The 12,353-nt window shown below is 50.1% G+C and overlaps 2 protein-coding genes across 2 annotated transcripts in view; one reads left to right on the forward strand and one right to left on the reverse strand.

Moving 5' to 3' along the window:
- Positions 1–4,076: 4,076 nt before the first annotated feature.
- On the reverse strand, positions 4,077–5,858 carry LOC134475314 (uncharacterized). Its single transcript, XM_063245556.1, has 3 exons — positions 5,700–5,858; positions 4,478–5,645; positions 4,077–4,368 (listed from the first exon to the last, which is right to left on the reverse strand). The coding sequence occupies exons 1-2, from the start codon at positions 5,856–5,858 to the stop codon at positions 4,986–4,988; spliced, it is 819 nt and encodes a 272-aa protein (XP_063101626.1). The 3' UTR covers positions 4,077–4,368; positions 4,478–4,985.
- Nalf2 (NALCN channel auxiliary factor 2) overlaps positions 5,645–12,353 on the forward strand; it is a 29,253-nt gene continuing 22,544 nt past the window's right edge. The window contains exon 1 of the mRNA XM_003470960.4: positions 5,645–6,842. Coding sequence (XP_003471008.2) covers positions 5,982–6,842 — 861 coding nt within the window. The 5' untranslated portion in view covers positions 5,645–5,981. The remainder of the gene's footprint in view (positions 6,843–12,353) is intronic.

The following is a 12,353-nucleotide window of genomic DNA, read 5'->3' on the forward strand; positions in this document are numbered from 1 at the left end:
TGAACCTTCCCCTTTTCTGAGTCTGTTTACCTCTACATCAAATACATTCAGGGCCTTCACTTGTTTCTCATAGGATGTGGTTGCTGGTAGCTCAGTATATTAACTCATCTTTGGACATCTTGCAATTTATCATTGCATCCCAGTTAAATGGGTTGTGTACAGTGTTCCAGGTGGGATGTGACAAGTGTAGAAAAGCACACTTTTCTTTTCTGATTCTACACTCTTACTAATCAGTTTAAAATCCAATTACCTCTTTTGGTGGTGGCAGCACCCTGTTGGCTTGTACTGACTTTACAATAAAATCAAGGTCCATTTCACATAATACTGTTGTTAAGCCAGGCAAGTGTCTGCTATTCTGCACTAGAGGAACAAACCAAGCCATAGTTGCTAAGAGAAAGTCCAGTCCAGCAACCAAAGCCCAGTATATCTGCAGAGTTTAGTAATAAAGGCAAATGGCTCAGGGAAACAGTTGCGGGGTGGGGAGCTTGTAGCAGATGCTGCTACTGTTGTTGTCTGCCTAACAACAAATTTGATCCTCTCACTTACAGAACCACAACATTATACAGAGGAGCAATGTTCTCAGCCAAAAGTACTGGATTTCCCATTTTCCTTTGAACTTAGGAATGTCCACGTGACAAAGTTATAGTTAAACAGATATAAGTGGATGTCACTGGAGAGAATATTACATCCTCAATTAAAAGAAAAGCCTCTGTAGAAGATCTTTTGCTCTTAGCCTTCTTGTCCCCAAATTCTTTCCCTTATTCCTGTCTAGAATACAGACATGGAGCCCAGAGCATCATCAGCTATCTTCAGACCAAAACCAAGTGAACCAAAGCCCACTTTAAAGATGGCAAACATGAAAAGTCACGGTTTTATGGCAACACTGAACTACTATTGTAGCCCTGGCCTATCTTTAAAGGGGATTTTTTTGAACAAAATAAATAAACCTTCAGCACTCAGGAAGCTAGCAGAAAGATTACTGCCAGTTTGAGAACAGCCTTGGCTACATACTGAGTTCAAAACCAGCCTGGACTACACAGTGAGACTCTGTCTCAAAAAATAAAAAGTAAATAAACCTTTAGCTATTTAAGCCACAATTGTCAAGTTGTCTATTATTTGTAGCTAAAAGCATTACTAACAGGAAACCAAGAGATCCAAATAAAGACCAAACACACCTGTAGAAATCATAAGAGTCATCTAGAAATACAAGTGAGCAGCTGGGACCAGAAGAGTGTGCCAGTGGGCTGCAAGGCCTCAGCCATTGGGTTGAGGTTCACAGTCAGAACTCCCTTTCTAGATGGTAAACTAAAAGAGCATGATTGAACCTATGGCTTGACAGAGGACATGCTTAGGCAGGGATACAGATATAGGACATGAGACAGAAGTGTAGAGATCAGAAGTGGAGAATGAGGCTCAGTGGAAATTTGAGATCAGACTCTGACTAACAGCTAAGAAACAACTCGAGGCTGAGTTCCATTGGGAAGATTAGAATTACTTCAGTCCTTCCTTCCTTCCTTGTTTTAACACAGGTGTAGCCTGCAGATAGGAGAAAATTACTCTTACTATGGGAGAGGGAGTGGACAGAGAATGGGATCCAAGCAGAGCCAGACAGACTTCAGTTCAAGATGTGCATTAGCCATCCTAACACTTTTCCTAGGGGTTTTTAGATTCACCCTTAATCGTATGTACTTTTTTCTATCTTTTGCTCATGACTTTTAAAGATCGGGGCTTAGGTCTCTATAAACAAGTTCCACTTCGTTATCTCCTAATTTTCAGTGTTTCACTATGGGAAACCTTCCCTTCCTCCTACTACTCCAACTTATCTACTAGGAGTATTGTAGATAGCTTCCAGAGCAGTATGAGTCCCCTTGGGAGAGATTCACTTTTGTCCTCTTACTGTAGCCTCTGCTGGGGGTAGAAGGGAGAGGGCAGGTAAAAAGAAAAAGCTAGGAAGAAGGTTGACGAGGACCTACCATCTCTAGGGAGCAGTGACGCACTTTAGCCCCCCTCCTCACCTTGGATTTCTGTTCCAGGCACTGATTAGAGGCCAATGCTTTCCCTACTCCCATCCCAATTTCTTGTGCTCCTCTGACTTTAGTGTGCTACCAATTCTTTGTGTGCAGTGCATAATGCGTGGGTAAGTTACTGCTATATTATGCTCCTGTGATAAATGGACCTTTGTGAGACATTTCTCCCCTGTGTGTGCTGGGGGACAGGGAGGGAGTGTTGCCTGAATGACTTCTCACAGAAAGCTGCAGAGGTACTTAGTGCAGATAGCCTAGGCATGGCAGGCTGCTCTTTCATTGGCACTCAATGGTATCAATCACTGTGGCTCTGCCAATCAGCTCTAAACTAAGGTATCTGTAAGCAATCACCTTCTTTGCTAAATAGGACACTGAACCAACCCTCCAAGGACTAAACAAAGAATGGCTCAGAAAAGATATTCCCTAACTAGGAAGGGGCAGTAGTGCCAGTGTCACTAACTAGAATCCTTTGGTTTTACCCTCCTTCAGAGCTTGTCTCTATTTCGTACATCTAGGCCAGTCCTAGTTCCTTTCAATTCTACTTCTTAAATTTTCCTCCCGTGTTCATTTCTTTTCTCCACCCTCTCTGTTGCTGCCTTTTTTCTGTCCTCAACACCTTTACCTGGGTTACCAACCAGTCTCCTAACCAGTCTTTCTGCTTTTCGTCTCTTTCCCTCCAACCCAATCTATATGGTATAACCAAATCAATCTAAAAATACAAATTTGGTTACCACATCCTCCTGAAAATGCTTCAACCTATTCATGGTTCCAAGTACCCCTGGGACAAAGTCCAAAGTACTTAGTATGGTACCCAGGACACTGCATGGTTTGTCTCTTGACAAATCCTCATTCTGTTCTTTCACAGTGCTCCCACTTCACTGCCAGTCATGTTGAACGTTTCAGGTTTCCAAATGCACCTTTCTGGCTTTGCTTCAGGGACTTTTCACGTGAATTCCCTCTGCCTAGGATATTCTTCACACAGCACATTCTCTGCTGTCTGGCCAGATCCCATCATCCCTTAAGACTTCAACTAAACTCCCTCAATCCAAAGAAAAATATTTTACTCATTCTATGTTGCTAATGCCTAGTATAACACATGGGACATTAGATTCCCAATAGATGTTTGACAAATGGATGAATGAGTGTTCCACCTCAAGTGACTGTGTGCAAAATCATCATTGAGGAAATCTGGCAGAGCTGATTAATCCCTCCCTCTTTGGAAGGGAGACTGCACCTCAATATCATCCTAGTGCACTGGGATGCAAGTGCTTCTATGTCTGCTTCCCCAACTCAACGTCAAGCATCTCAAGAGTAGGGCTATGTTTGGCCCACTTCAGTGTCCTACCTACACTCTAGTACAGTGCTTGAACACAGTGAATGAACAGGCCTCTCAAATGTTTGAAAGTTCTACCTCATCTGACTTTACTATCCCTCAGACTTTCCATCAAAAGCTCCATAGCAGTAAATTGTCACATTCACAGCTTCACAAACATTCAAAGCTGTGGTCCATCCTGAAAATTATCATCTTCATTCCTCTTAGCTGAAATGCCTTTCCCACTCGCCCACCCAAATTCTATATTCTTTAGAAACCAGCTCCAAGTATTCTTTCAACAACCTGAGGCCCTCACAGAGTCACATGGTACTAGGAACTCAGAAATAGCCACCCCAGTCTATATCTGAGTAGTTCAATTACCAAACCCCACACAGCTCATTTAACTCTTGGTATCCCCTCATGTTATTTAGGGGAAAGCCAAGACTCAGAAAGGGAAAAGGACTCCATGCTTCTTTGAATAGGCTATCATTTCCTTTAAGGCAGGACAGTTGTCTTCCACCCCTTCATCTTTCCAGGGTCTTACTGGAGTGTTATAAAACTCTAGAGTCAGACTGTCTGGGTTTCTATTTTGGCTGCACTTTAGACAATTTAACCACTCTAAAATCTTAGCTTTCTCACATACAAATAAGGGTAACAGTAGCACCGATCTCACACGGTTGTTGTGAAGATTAGATAAGTAAAGTATATGAAGATCGTAAAGCAGTACCCAGCACATAGCATGAGCTCAATAAAAGCTATTTACTTTATTGTTATCATTATTAACAAATCCTTGCTGGCAATAGTTAGCTAAAAACTAGAACGTGAGAGTTTTAGAGAATAAGAAAGAATGAGGAAAGAAAGTAAACAATAGGAGTAGTCTGAGATTTTGTGAAGTCTAAATAAGGTTAGTGGCGCGGCAGGGTGTTTGTACGTCCAAGTTTCTAGTACCATGTGACTCTGTGAGGGCCCAAAGCACATGTCTCCATCCGGCCGCACAGCTTCCCTTACTCTCGCACAGCTACTCCCTGTAACCTGTAGGGGGAGCCAGGAAGCTATGACAGGGTTAGGGGGAGGCTACTGAAAATCTTCCTAAGGACAAAAAAATGATACCCCACCACTACTACCCATTTTAGCCCGCTACCTTGCCCCTTCCAGGACGCTTTCCAAGCTCGGTCCTCTTCTGTGGCTAAACTGAGAGCTATCCTCCAGCACCAGGGGCCACCTTGGTCTCGGGCAGGACATTGAAGACGACAGCAGAGTTAGGGACTCGGGACTGGTCCGATCCGCAGCCGGCTCCAGTGCCTCCGAGTCACGGGAATGGGGGAGGCGACTCAGGGACGCAGGGAGACGCTATGGAGATGTCTCCTGTCTTCTGCCTCCAAGAATCAGCCTCAGAAGTCCGCGAGCCCTGGGGAGGGCGGGGGCTCGGGGGGGGGGGATTGGTGCCAGAGTTGGTGGGGGAGGGGGAGCGCCTGGAAGGGGACTCAGCATGTGGGGTGCACACAGGGCGGGGAAGTCGGGGGGCGGGCAAACGAAAGAAGGCACTGAAGTGAATGGAGTTGGGGGTGGACTGAAAACATACTCAAACAGCACAGGCTGCGGCCGGCGGGGGACTGGGAGTGTGTGTGTGTATGTGGAGGGGGGGGGGGTTAGTCCTGAGGCGCAGGCGCAGTTGGGGCCCCAGTCTCGTTCCCTCCTCCTCCTGGTGCCTCTTTCTCCGCCCCGCTCCCCCCAAACACACTCGCACACGGGCTCTCAAGGTGTTCTCTGCACAGCGGAAGATGGCGACAGACTGAGGGGGCATGGCCAGTAGGAGCCACGGGGCCGTGCTGCTGGGCGGCCGCCACAGCGGTGCGAACGAGAGGCGGAAGCAAGAGGCGCGCTAAGTGAAGCCCAGTGTCCGCGTCCGGCGCCTGTGGCGCTCCTAGGAGCAAGGTGGCCCGCCTGAGCCGGAACTCTGGGAACGGCGGGTGCAGAGCCAGTGCGGAGCCCGCCCGGGACCGGCCCAGGCAAACGGCCGGAGCACGAGCAAAGCCCGAAGACTTGGCAGAGCACCAGCCGGCTGGCCTAGGAGTGCGCGAGCCAGGCAGGGAGCAACGCGGAGCCGGCAGCGAGCAGCAGGCGGACAGGCGGGAGAGGAGAGGCGCGGGCGAGGGGAAGGGAGCGGAACGCGGTGGCAGGGCCCGCACGGCGGCGCTGAGGGGCGCAGAGCTGCGCCTAGCCGAGACGGCCGGAACAGAGTGCCAGCCAGGCAGCCGCCGGCGCGCAGTGAAGTGGCGAGGAGCGGAGGGCAGCTGAGGGGCCCGACACTATGAGGAGTGCGGCGCCGCCGCCACAGCCGCCGCCGCCCCATCGCCCCGCACTGCCTCCCGCTGGGACGCCAGGCAGCGCCTAGCGGGTCGGGCGGCGTGGCCCCGGCTGCGGGTGAAGGAGCGCGGGAGGGTCGCGGGGACGGCACGAGAGCGCCCCGCGACTCTAGCCTGAGAGGGGCCCGGGGCCAGCCGGCCTGCCTCACAATGCATCCCCCGACGTAGAGCCTGGACGGCGCTGAGGAGCGCGGAGCGGCGCGCAGCCCGCCCGCCCGCCCGAGACTGCCGTCCGGCCTCACGTCTACCTACTCCCTTCAGCCCGGACCCCCCTGAAATATGTTCAGGGGAGCTTGGATGTGGCCCGGGAAAGACGCCGCCGCGCTGACTATCTGCTGCTGCTGCTGCTGCTGGGCTCCCAGGCCGAACGACAAACCTTGCGCTGACTCTGAGCGGGCGCAGCGATGGCGACTGTCCCTGGCGTCCCTGCTCTTCTTCACCGTGCTGCTCGCTGACCATCTGTGGCTGTGCGCGGGGGCCCGGCCCCGGGCCAGGGAGCTGAGCAGCGCCACGCGGCCACCCTGGGGGACTGGCCGTGATCGGCAGCCGGTGCCTCCTAGGGTGGTGCTGCCACTGCCACCGCCGTCGCCCAGGGTGCCCAGCGCGTCCCTGGGCACTTGCGGCCAGCGATATAGCAACCTGACCAAAGCCGCCTCCGCCGCCGACCACAGGCAGGTCTGCGGCGGTGTTCCCAAGCCCACGGGGCTGGATGCAGCTTGCACCAAATTGGAATCTTTGCAGAGACTTTTCGAACCGACCACCCCGGCCCCGCCTCTTCGACCCCCTGACTTCCCTTCCCGTGGCCTGGCCCAGTTCCCCTCCGCCAAAAAAAACTTGCTCAAAGGCCACTTTCGGAACTTCACTCTCTCCTTTTGTGACACCTACACGGTCTGGGACTTGCTGCTAGGCATGGACCGCCCCGACAGCCTAGACTGCAGTCTGGACACCCTGCTGGGGGACCTGCTGGCCATAGTGGCCAGCCCTGGCTCTGGGGCCTGGGAGGCATGTAGCAACTGTATTGAGGCATACCAGCGACTGGACCGACATGCTCAGGAAAAATATGACGAGTTCGACCTCGTGCTACATAAATACTTACAGGCGGAAGAGTATTCAATCCGGTCCTGCACGAAAGGCTGTAAGGTAAGAATTAGTGTCCACAGCTGTAAGGGCTGCCTGGGCATTGGCAGCAGAAGCAGTATGACTTGGAGGAAAAACGGTCTTCTCTACCCACTCCACTACTCCTATCATTTCCAAACACTGCAACTGTCATCCTAGGCCCCTCCCTAGAGAAGGGGCCTCTTGTGTTCAGGTCAGGTAATCTGGCCAACTTCTATTAACTTTGGACATTTTAGAGCCGAGGCTTCCTATAGCACTGCCCACACGTGAGGAATGAAAGGAGTCATGGGCCCCCAGTGGCAGACAAAGGGTTAGAAAGAGAGATTATGCTCTCCTAGCCACCATGCTCAGCCAGCCATGAATCTTTTTTCCTGGGCCAGAATCGCAAGTCCTGGGACTGGCTGGTGTAAGGTGGGGAGGCCAAAAGCAAAGAGGAAGAATGGCTCACCCTTTACCTAACACCAATGGGTGAGATGAGGCTTGGTGGGAGGGCACACCACACTATTGACCTTATGTGACCCGATGTGGCTCCCCAGAGCCTAGGCAGATGGAACCCAAGGGTACCTGTCTTCTCCCAAGGAGGAAACCTGCAGGCTTGCGTCCCCTGACAAAGGAAGGAGCTAGGAACTCAGCACATCAGCCTGTGGAAGGGTCACTGAAGGTTGGTGCATTACTAAATTCCCAGTGCCTTCCAAGCACCCCAGGGTGGGGGTGGAGGGAAAGCTGGCTTCTGCTAGGGACAGGTATCCAGAAGAGAGGAGAGGCCTGCCTAGGGAAAAGCCAAGTAGTGAGAAATTTCTTGACCCTTAGCAGGGTTATTCTAGACAGTAGGCGGATGGGACCTGTAAATCTTTGGGACCTGATGCTCCTACCCTGTTCTCTTGCCATGGCCCAGTGGCCTGCCTTGCAAAGGAAAGAGAACAGCAAGGTCAAAGAGTCAAGTGACAAGGAGACCAGGTGGGGTGGCAGCCTTACACATTTTCAAACTGAGGGGTGAGAGCTGGAGGAGACAGTTGCCTCCTAGTCTAGCTCATCTTCCTCCAAGGCTTTGTGGAAGGGCAGAAAGTATCACTTTTTCATCCATCGTGGTCCCCATGGACTTGGACAAGGTTGTGTCCTTAGTGGGCTGTATTTGGATTTGAAGCAGAAGGTTGGGGAAGAAAAGGGATAGCTCCTGGCTCCTGACTTCACTTTCTCCTCCTCCCTTTTCCTGTTCTCGTAACCTAGCTGTCTCCTCCCGCCTCTCTCAGCCTCAGCTGACTCACTGCCTCACTCACACTACCAAATGAGATATTCCACTTCTTAAAGGTGTATAGACAGACACACACACACACACACACACACACACACACACACACACACATATTCCTCGCCACTACCCCAGGGCAAAGTTAAAGTGATGGAGATAGTCATACCTATAAACAGTGCCAAAGAAGCAGCCTCTTTCCTCTCTCTCTTTCACACACACACACACACACACACATCTCCACATTGCCAGAGGCATGCTAGCAGTACTATCGCATGAAGAAGGATATACTTTTTTTGTCATATAGAGACACATACCTTTAGTGTCTGCCACAAACACATTCACTCAGGGAAGGGAGGGATACAGTCCGCTAGCAAGGGGAATAAAGGATGCCTGTCTTTTTTTGTGGCACTCCAGCCCCGACAGGCCACCAACTGTTTTGGTTTTTTTCTCAATTACCAGTATGAATGAGAGCCTTGCCACAACTTTTCTGTGAGTTTTATTTTAACATAATCACCTCCAATTTCCATTTGGCCCTGCACTAAATAATAATTATGCATGTTGATTGTTTTTATCCAGCAGTTCGATATAGGGGAAAACAGCTGATATCTCTGATTCAGGAGGTCTATCACTTCAACAGTTTGTTAGCAATGTGACCTTGGGCAAGTCATTTCGCTTCTCTGAGGTTTCTTTTGCTCATTTGTAAAACAGGAATAATAATCCTTATTCTGCCCACATCCTGGGTCTTTTGTGAAACTTAAGTGGAAAGAAATAACTGATAATATTTTGTAGTAAGGTTTTAATATCTGATGTTTTAGGATTTTCAAGCCCTTTCACATAGGTTAGATGTTCACAGTCACTCAAAGATTTGGTAATACTAGTACCATTATGCCCAATGTACGAATGAGGAAATTGAGGTGCAGAGAGGTTAAGCAGTTTGCCCTAAGGTTGCTCAGCTAATAAGCAGCAAATTCAGGACTCCAACCTGCATGTTTCAGTTCTAAGCTTATGCTTTTGCCCCAGGCTCCTATCAAGTTCCTTATATCCCCCACCTCTTTTGTCTTCTTGTCTCTTCCTCTGAGCAAGCAAACTCCTGCACTTTCGCTGTCTGCTGTGCCCACAAAGGGCAGTGTCAGTTCCACAGTTCCTTCCCAAAGCTCTCTCCCTCAAGTGGAGCCAGGACCAGTAAGATTCTCAAGTCCAGTTGTTTTATCAGCTCTAAGGGGAAGCACAGCTCTGCTCCTCGTCTTCCTACACCTTTCTCCCCTCAGTCCCTTGATCCATCATCTCTTACTCAGGCCTTCTTTCTAATTCTGAGCTTCTTCCTGGGCCCAAGCCTCCTGTCCAGCGTGTACCCTAAGTGGGATCCCTGTGAGATGATGCCTCCTCCCTCCGAGCTTCTTCTGAGTGCAAAGCCCACAACCCCAGGCCAGGATGAGGAGACTTCCTCTAGTTATGGAAACTAAACCTGAGGCCTCAGTTCCAGGGCCAGGTGACCCCATTTCCCCAAAGCCCTTATTCTGTGTGCCTTAAATCATTAATGAGTGGCCCCAGAAACTGTTCTGTCCTTCTGTAATGTTTGTCTGTTTGGGGTCACACAGAGCCCCGCAAATCATATCAGTCCTCACTGCTGCTTGTGACACCTCCCAATTTAGTACCAACTGCAACATTTCCTTAAAGTGCAACCAACTTTCTCTCACACAGCAGGGCAATGTTAACCAAGGCAGACTGATGTCCATCCCCACCTTAGTCTCTCCCAACTCCTGGGTCCATGCCCCACCCTTATCTTATCTCCCTGTACACATTCAAGCCCTAATTATCCCTATCCTCCACCTAACTCATCCCATGCCACCTCACCTCATGCCGGGCCCTCCATCCTCCTAATCCTGCCATGCCCCTGCCTGGTTCCTATTGCATCTTCCTCTGCCTCTTTCTGCTCTCAATTCTGGACATTCAACCAGGGGAGAGGTGGAGGTAGAAACCTCTTCTTTCATTGCTCTTTATCCAGGAGAAGCTAAGGGCCCAAAGGGAGGACACTTTATCTCTTACCAGGGCATCAGTTCACATTTATCAAGATTAGTACCAATGAAGAATGTGAGAGTTCTGCTCCATCCTGGACTGATCCCAACCCACCTGACAGACTTCATGTTTGGTCCTGGGTCTCACACTGACCAGGAGGAGGAGGAGGCTGACTATCAAGTTCTATTGAAGAGAGCTGAAGCTGGAGGAGACTCACGAGGATGTGGTCTTGGACTTCACACATCAGAAGAGTTATCCTGGTGCAAAAGAAGCATGTCTTAGCTCCAGACAGACGTGGTAGTTAGAAAGTCCTGGGTTCAAATGTGAATTCTTTATTACCTGTGTGACTTTGAGCTAGGGACTTCAACTCTTTGAGTCTCACTTTTCTCATCTGTAAATGGGGCTAATTCATCAGAACAACCCTATGAGGTTATTGTTAATGTGAGGGCTGTAGAGTATCTAGGCCTAGCACATCAGTCACTCACTTCAGTTTCTTCCTTCCAAAGAAGGAACAAACTGCCTTAGCAAAGGTAAGCTCTTGCTTCCAAGAAATGTCTGGCCTGATTCAAGTGGACCCCTGGGTGGAAATTCCACAGAGGTGACTAGCACCAGATTTGGATCAAGTGACCTCTGAAGGCTATTTCAGACCAGGGTTTAGGCTCATGGTCAAAGCCTGTTTTCTGAACAGCAACACTGGATAGAGAGGGCTTGAGAAGGAAGCTAGGCGTAACACCCACACATGGAGAGGGTGGGGGGCTGCCAGTGCTGATGCCTTGCCTTCTGCCCATATCTGCCAGGGCCCTACTTTTCCTCCACCCCAGCTGGCAGCTGTTTCTGTCTCACTGCCTTCCTCTCCTCCCACCTGCTACAGCTTTCCTGCCAAGCAGGACTCCAAGGCTAATGCTGGGTATGAGGGGTTCTGAGAGCAGGGAGCTTGGGGCAGTGAGCAAAAAACAGGAGCCCCAAGTTGGCCAGTAGTCCTTGTTGATGACAGACAGGGAGCCTCGCCCAATGGTGTGCTCCCTAACCCAAGACCCTTGCAGCCCCTGACTGGCCAGAAAGGATGTACTGATTCCTGCTTGGGGATGGAAGGGCAGGCAGTCAATATGCAGCCCCCTGGATAGCTTGGCAAAGCTGGCCTTGGGGGAGGGGCCTCCTGCTCCACAAAGCTCATCCTCCTCATCACCAAGGAATATGAGCATGAGGTTCTGGGACAGTGAAGAGGCAATGTTCATGGCTAGAGCATGGACATAGTGGTTTAAGGCTGGGAGTGGGGAAGCTGATCTCAGACTGAAACACATCTCTCCAAACCCCTGACCCCCTTCCCTACCCACTTTTCCTCTAACCCCCCATTCCTCCCACATTTTAGCCCATATCCATTGTTCCTGTCCGCATACCAGGGACTTACACAACCTGCCTAGTCTTTGATTTATCTCCCTAGACCAGTGTGATTTAGAGCTTTCAGTAACAGCCAGCTGTAGCAGCTGTGCCATAGGTTCACCACCACTGCTCTAGATCCCTTCCCAAACCACATCCCACATCTCATTCTCTAACCCTTCTAATCCCTAGGTTCCTCCATTCCTTCCAAAATTTACCTCCACCCCTCCCCACCCTGGTCCTTTATCCCCCTCTCACCCTGCTCGTCTCTAACAGTTGGCTTCTCTCATCCCATTTCCCACTCCCAACCTTTACTCCGAATCCCACACCCTCTCTGGCTTTCCTGCCTTATCCCCTTGGCACTCACACCTCCATGGCTCTTGACAGCTCCATGCTCCCTCACTCCTCACTTCCCTTACACTCCACTCACGCTCAACCTCCCTCATCTCCATCTCATCCTGCCCCCTTTCCTCTTCTGGTCTTCTCATCTGCCCCTTTCCTCCTTCTGTTGCCTGTTCTTCTCTGTGCTCTCCTTACCTCCCTTCTCTTCTTACCAACCAGGGTGGAAATGTGTATATGTGTGTGTGTGTATATACTCTTTAGTCACATAGGCACATTCACATAGACAAACATACCCTTAGTCTTCATGGTTACTTCCCATCTTTCCCAAAGGCTGGTGCCTGACTACTATAGTCACCATAGCAACGGGAACCTCCAGGAAGATACTGGTATCTCCTGAATTTGGGGGGATAGGGATATAAGGAAAGGAAGGGAGCCTACCCAATATTATAGTCATACGGGGAATCTGCTAAACATGATAGAAGTGGGGATGAGATGAAAGGAGAATAAGGGATATCTGAAAAGGAGACGTTGCTCATATGGTATGTGGTAAG

The sequence above is a fragment of the Cavia porcellus genome, unplaced genomic scaffold, assembly GCF_034190915.1.
Source record: "Cavia porcellus strain 051 isolate PalLab524CR breed Dunkin Hartley unplaced genomic scaffold, mCavPor4.1 scaffold_3, whole genome shotgun sequence".
Classification (NCBI taxonomy): Eukaryota; Metazoa; Chordata; class Mammalia; order Rodentia; family Caviidae; genus Cavia; species Cavia porcellus.

What these genes read in the sequence shown, in the direction of transcription:
- LOC134475314 (XM_063245556.1), bottom strand. Translation starts at nt 5,858, where the DNA reads ATGCATTGTGAGGCAGGCCGGCTGGCCCCGGGCCCCTCTCAGGCTAGA. An exon ending in TGGCGTCCCAGCGGGAGGCA is followed by an intron (nt 5,646 to 5,699) that starts GTGCGGGGCGAT and finishes CACTCCTCATAG; the next exon opens with TGTCGGGCCCCTCAGCTGCC.